At 44.3% G+C, this 7,067-nt stretch overlaps 1 protein-coding gene across 2 annotated transcripts in view; it reads left to right on the forward strand.

The window, feature by feature from the left end:
- TTC13 (tetratricopeptide repeat domain 13) overlaps positions 1-7,067 on the forward strand; it is a 77,972-nt gene that overhangs the window by 19,039 nt on the left and 51,866 nt on the right. For both annotated transcript variants that reach the window (XM_018569798.1, XM_018569800.1), the window contains exon 2: positions 4,767-4,861. In XM_018569798.1, the coding sequence (XP_018425300.1) occupies positions 4,767-4,861 (95 nt within the window). The remainder of the gene's footprint in view (positions 1-4,766; positions 4,862-7,067) is intronic.

A 7,067-nucleotide genomic window follows, 5' to 3' on the forward strand; every position in this document is an offset into this window, starting at 1 on the left:
TTTGCAGGCTGCAGAGCCCCCATGGATCCTGCAAAGCCCACTAAAAGGTATTGCACAGCCCCCCTGTGACTCTTTGGTGGGCTGTGCATAATGTATGCTGGGCCCTGCCAGCACAGTGCTCCTACCTTACACGGGAAGCCCAGCCTTCACTGCTGCCTCGGCGCCCAATCGTCTCAACTTCGCCGCTTGACTGGCCCCTTGGCGACGCCTCCTCCATCGCGGTCTCTGCCTTTGCCTCAGTCTTGCCTCATCTCCCCCTGTCTCCGCCCCCCTGTCTCATGCCGCTCCATCCCAGTCTCTTCATCGCAGCCTCGATCTCACTCTGTCTCCGCCCCCTGTCTCATGCAGCTCAGTCCCCCGTCTCCTCCCGTCCTCTCATCTCCGCCCCCATCTCCCTCTGTCTCCACCCCCTGCCGCTCCGTCCCCCTTCTCCTCTTGCTCGCTCGCCCGCCTGCCGACATTAGACAGCTCGGCTGCCTTAATGTTGTGGTGCCTGAACCTTGGCAAAATTAGGTGGCTGCTGTGCGGGCCACATTACAAGGTCCGGCGGGCCGGATTCGGGCCGCGGGCCTTGTGTTTGCCACCCCTGATCTATTGAGTAACTAAATGTTAAAAATAGTCACATGAGCCTTTTTAAGATTATCACTTATTCAGCAAAGCAGACTAAGAGCGATTTTTCATATAATTCAGAGTCCGTTGTATTTGGTTTTTTTTTTTTGGGTTTTTTTTTATGTTTTGAAATCTGAAAACTATTTGGTGGGTTTTTTTTATTAAAAAAAAACACTTTACCACAAAAATGTAATACAGCGTACAGAGCATGTTCGATTTTCTAAAGAGAGAGAAGCAATAAATTCTTCCAGTAACGGAAAGTACTTGTCGTGCTAAAGTAAAAGTATTACTTTTTTTTTTTTTAGATTTACCAAACCAAAAATGAAAAATATGTGTACACATTGTATTTCTTGTCCTGAACATAATAAATAAAATATATCTAAACACACTATACATTCCCTCAATGATCTCTAAGAAATGTGCATTAAATTGTATGGACCTAGACACTGGGCTTCATCCCTAGCCTAGTGAACAATGAGAGGTTTAGTGTGTGTGTTCATTTGCTTGAAATCTAATTCTGTTAGATATATGATTATAAAGGAATGTGTTGTTTCCTAATTGATGAAAGCAGAACGGTCTATATTTTTTCTAATCTGATTTGTATGTGGAGGACATTAGATTCATGTGACTCACTGCATCCTGAATCAGTGGTTAATGAAATAATTAAATTGGGTCATCTGTTCCTCATGGCAGTTTCTGAAATGTTAATCTTCTATTTGTAATCTGGACTAAACAAGGGTTATCATGTGGTCTGTCAATGTTCCGATAAACATAAGATGGTAGTTTCATCATCCAGCTGAAAATTATGACCCTGTGATTTTGTGGGAGGCCTCTGATTCAACCAGCCAATAAACACCCCAAACTGCTGTTTTCTCATGGCAAGCTGGCACTCGCTTTCTTCTTCCCACTTCTACCTTTTTTGTGGAAGCTATTTACAAGATTGGCCAAGCCACATTTTTCTTACACACTGGTCCTGATTCACTATAAATTGCGATTAAGGCCTCATTCACCCAAGAAAAGGCCGGCACGTACAGCTCCGTGCTGCGTGCACGGCCGTATGGGGCCGCTCCCGGCAGGACAGGGGCTGCGCACTAATCACACGCAGCCCCTGTCCTTCTCTATGGGAGTATGCGCCCATACGCCGCCCTACGCTCACCCCAAGTGCAGGTCCATACGGGTGCTGGTGTCCCGGATCGGACGCAGACAGTATCCACCCTGTCAGCGTACAAGTATGGACACCCGCACCGACATGCAGGGTGGGTGAGCGTAGGGTGGCGTACGGCCGCGTACTCCCATAGAGAAGGACAGGGGCTGTGTACTAATCACACGCAGCACCTGTCCTTCTGGGAATGGCCTGATACGGCCATGCACACAGCACGGAGCTGTACGTGCTGGCTTTTTCTGGTGTGAATGAGGCCTAAAGGCTGTTTTTTCTTCTGTACCATTTTTCATGTTACACCTATATTCAGGTTGTAACATGAAACATGGTAACATTTCAACCCCTCTCCTTCCCCCATACCCTACAGGCTGCTGCTCATTTTTTAATATGGCTGTGGTTCTGCCCCCATCACCCCTTTTGACAGGATCTGTCAGTAGAGAAATTACAGGTCCCATCAGCCACTGTGGCAGATGTACTTGTGGTTCTCAGTGCAATACAAGTGTTATGACGTCACCTCGGTACAGACACAGACTGGAGAAAGAATCTGTCAGAACCAGAGCATTGCACCAGCTATCCCTTGATTGCGGTTGCAATGCTTTCCTGGCTCTAATGCATAATCAATAAATGCACATTTTTTTTCTTTTATGAGTAAGTGTGCAGTTATTATTTTTTTCCAAAAGTGGACTTTACTTTTTAACTAAAACAAGTATAGCAGTTCCATTGCAAACATTTTAGGGAAATACTGGCTTAAAAGTAATAGTTCGAAGCACAGTATTTTGTACAATCCATAGTTTTTGAAAAAATACAAAATAAAAGGCATTCCTCCTAAATCACTAGTATTTGAATCTGATGGGCACTAAGCTCTCCTGATCCACAGTGCCGAAGAACAGCAACCAGGATTGTGGGTCCCCATATGAGGAGCAAGTAAGTTTGGAATTGTCTTCTTGAGTGGTTCTCAACCTGTGTAACCTCAGGACCCACTTTTGTCCTTGGTCATTAAGTTGAGACCCAAGTCGCATTGCGGTACCATGCGTTCCGGTGCCAGCGATTGAACTGAGGGTGGGAGGTGTGTTTGGGGAGCCATTAAAATGAATGACAACACAACCCACCTCCCACACCAGAGTGCGTAGTAGGTGCGATTGCATGATACAGTGTGTTAATGGCACAGGACTGTTTGATTAACGCACTGTGAATGGGCCCTCAAAAAACCCTGACAAACACACAACCACAGGCACAATCTCACAAACACATATACACTCCAAAAACATTTTTTTTTTCTCCTTAAGGTCCACCCAGTCTCCCTACCTTACGAGAACTGGAGTGAATCCTCAGCCTGGTGCTGGTGCAACCCAATTGCGCACCCTATAGAGATGCCAGGAGCCAGAATGTGACAGCACTGTGGTCCAGGGGATGTAGGGAAGCTGTAAGCAATGAATGTGAAAATGGATGGAGCTCCCTCGCGGCCATAGCTCCAGACCTCACTTGTTGATGACGTCTTGTGCTAGGTTCTTCCCTGCTTGGAGCAAGCGAAGAGTAAAAATCTCAGTTCTTGAATTTAGTTTTGTTCATCTAGTGACAAATCTTTCTGGATCAGGTATAAAATTCACAGGAGAAAATTGCAATCCTCATAGTGACACTAAACTCAGGAATTAAATCTTATAAATTGTAAGTAACCTATTAACAAAAATGTATCTTATGTGTGTATCACTTGGCTGTAGATCCTCACATCATCTCTGAACTCATGCTGACACTGTCCTTCCCTCTGGGGGGGGGGGGGGGGGGGGGGCTACTTTTGTTCCCCATGGTAACTGTGTGCTCATTCCCATGATGGACTACAATCTCAATACAAATGATTAAACTAAATGTGAGATTGTAGTCCATCCTGGGAGTGAGTTTGGAGTGGTGGCTACTGTACAACACACACACGTACCATGGGGAACAAAAGTAGTCACCCTCCAGAAGGAAGGGCAGTATCGGGATGAATTCAAAGATGATTTGTGGATCTACAGCCGAGAGATACAATGTGAGTGCAGTAAGTGGATTGTGTGGAGAGCTGTGCCATTAATAGTGTAAAAAAAGTGTTTTGTTTTATCTGTTCAATAAGTCATAAAATAAACAGTTGGTCCTGCCAGGAATCCAGTAAACTTGTATGTTTCAGTAAACCCTGCAGTGATATCTCAAGCACTGTTATAAGCCCAGTTAACCTCTGAACTGCAGAAAACCTCTCAACTTTATGTGGAGGACAAGAGTGGGAGCTATTTTGTAGTCCTAACACTCTTCCTGTACCAGGGTGACAACGCTGCACCTCCATACGTACAGTGCAGAGTTATTGTCCGGTCAGTAGAGGAAGGGTATAACTGGAAGGATTAACTGGTAAAAATAAACAGTCGGAAGTCTGAAAGGAAACTAATGCAGCAACCACATCCTAGGACTGCTAAGCGTGAGTATAAATATATATTTTTCCTTTGGTTTAAATAAAACAACTGACAATAAAAATAATAATAAAAATATTTCTTAGCAATATACCAAAATTGTCTTACTCTTTGCTTTAACTTCAACTTTTAAAAGGAGAAGTTAAGTCTTCTAAAAAAAAATTGCTGACAGGTAAGCTTTTTATGACAGAAGAGAGGGTGTAAGTCTCTTCTGCCATAATAGCTTCTAGCAGTCTGTCCGGCATTTTTTTTTCCTGTACACCCAGTGCACAGGCTTGGCAACATTCTTGCTGAGCTGAAGTCATTCCCATGCGCATGCACAAAAGTTAAGTCATCAGGGCTTGGCCAATCAAGCTGCCCAAGAATCAGAACCTGGAAGAAGATAGAGACAAAGATGGAATTGCCAGGGTGGGTGGAGCACAGACTGGAGGGAATGACTCCATTATGGTTAAAATCTCCTGGGGTTTCTTTTTTTTGTTGTTTTTGTTTACCTTTAGTTCCACTGTAATACTGTTGCTATATGTTGTATCAATATACAGTACTTTTTTTTTTTTTTTTTCCCCCAGATTCAGCTTTTTTTATCTTCCGTGATATGGACTGTGAACCAAGAGGATCACCAGCTTGTGAATCTATAGTTTCACGCAATACAGAAAAGATTCTGGTAATATATAGTGGTTTTAGAACCACCTGAAAAATCCTGTTAGAATATGTTGTTTTGCACATGGATTGTAAAATGTTGATCTGATCTTCACCCATGTCATAGTGATAAATGAAGACAGTCTTGTGTAGAAAACTTGCAGAATATTTTCTGGTACCTTTTACTTAACAGTTATGGTCATTAGGACCAGACTGCGACAAAAAATAGGCACGGGCGTTTTAGACTGAGCTGCCCAGTCACGTAACCCAGTACAGGCTCCGCCCCATCACAATCTGAGGCAGAGCCATACACGGAAGCACAATCGAGGGGCAGTTCCAGCATATCTCCGCCTCCTCGGCCGTCCTTCCACTTCGGGCACGGTGTACAGGTCAGTGCTCCCAAAATGGCACTCGGCAACACCGGCACGATACCACCAATTTTGTACACAGGCAAACCACAACAGCACTGCATTAAACGCTTTTGCCGGGTCTTTCCGAGCCGAGACTTTATTGGCGCGGAACTTTGCTGCTATACGTAACTTCCGCTCCAAATTGAAAGCTTTGTGTAGCAGAGAATGCCGATACTTGGGTGGATACTCGCAGAATGTATAGTGGTAAAAATGTGTGTGGAAAGGAGAACAGGTGGCTCTCTAATTAGGCAAATTAGACCTGCAATACATTATACAGCAACACTAGTGTACTCTCACACTTTTTACCACCTAGATGAAAATGAGCAATTAAGTCTTGCAGTGCGGGGTAGCAACAAGGGTTGATAAAATTTTAGCCCAGAGCAGTACAGCTGTGTAAGGGGTAATGGTTTAAGGATGCGCTTACCAATTCATTTTTATGATAGTTTTTCTAAAACAATACAGACTAATGATTTTAGGACAGTGGTGAAGAGCCAGGGCTTGGTCCCAGCTGCAAACACTGCTCCCCTGGTAGTTCCGCCACGGGCTCCAAGCTGTTGAATGACTACAAATCTCAGCAATACATTACACAGCAATGCAGAATACCACCAGCTATAAGGGATTACAAATCCCAGCAATACATTATACAGCAATGCCAAATAATATGAGGCTACATACTCTGCTGCTCTGGGGTGCCTGCCTGATGTCTCTAGCTTAGGATCTCAGGTGGCTTTGTGGATTCTCAGAAGGGATATGCTGGGTCTTAGGTGGCTGTGTGGAGTCTGTGGTGAGCTGGGCAGGGTCTATGAGGTGCTGTGCGGACTCTCAGGTGGCTATGTGAGGTCTCTGGTGGCCTGTATGGACTCAAGTGGCCTGTGTGGGGTCTATGGCGGACTCTCAGGTGGCTGTGCGAGGGTCTATGGTGGGCTGGGCAGATTCCATGGTTATCTGTGCGGACTCTCAGGTGGCCTATGCAGGGCCTATAGTGTGCTCCCTTTCCAAGAAACTCCCCAGATGTGACCCCTCTCACTGCAGACCAATACCACTCATTGCTCTTTTTCCTTTTTTTCTTTCCATTTTCCAGCGCAGAGAGAGAGCCCAATGCGCCCCTGCGCCGCCTCTGGCTCCCTCAGAGCAGGCCATCGGCATAGCAGCTGATGGCCAGTCTGGCCCTGATGGTCATTTATGAGATGTCTTACTTGATCCACTTGCTTCAGATCGTGACCAAAATTTACTGCATTGCAAAAATACTGGAGTCAGGGCTCTGATTTGGCCACTGTGAAACATCTGGACGTGTCTAATCCAATGTGTTTTGGTGTCATGCACAGATGCATTAATATTTAGCTGTAGAATTTTCTGATAATACCTAATTTTTGGTCCCTGCAAACTATCCAGGCCCAGAGGCAGCAAGGTAGGCCCATACTATACTACTCCTTCAGTATGCTTTACAGTTCGGAGGAGGTATTAGTATGCAGAATTTGTTTTCTCCAAACATAAGACTGTGTACATTTATTAAAATCTGATATTTGTCTCATCTTTCTTAAGACTATTGTTCTAATAGTGCTAGTAAATATCCAAGTGCTCTTTTAGAAATTTCAATTTGAAATGGGTGGCAGGTTCTTTGTTTATTTTTTATATTATGAGGGGAGTACTTTCCTGTGTAACATTTAATGTGGTATATTCATGAACAAAGATGTTATTAAATCCCAACTCCCAGGCACCATAATTTTCATAGCTTGTCTGCTTTATTCAAATGGAACAAAAAAAATGTATTTTGTTTTTGTCGGATAGTACAGCGCTTGCATAGATAGTGGGTGGGTGGGT

This window comes from Nanorana parkeri, unplaced genomic scaffold (assembly GCF_000935625.1).
Source record: "Nanorana parkeri isolate BGI_ZX_2015 unplaced genomic scaffold, ASM93562v1 scaffold1400, whole genome shotgun sequence".
Classification (NCBI taxonomy): domain Eukaryota; kingdom Metazoa; phylum Chordata; class Amphibia; order Anura; family Dicroglossidae; genus Nanorana; species Nanorana parkeri.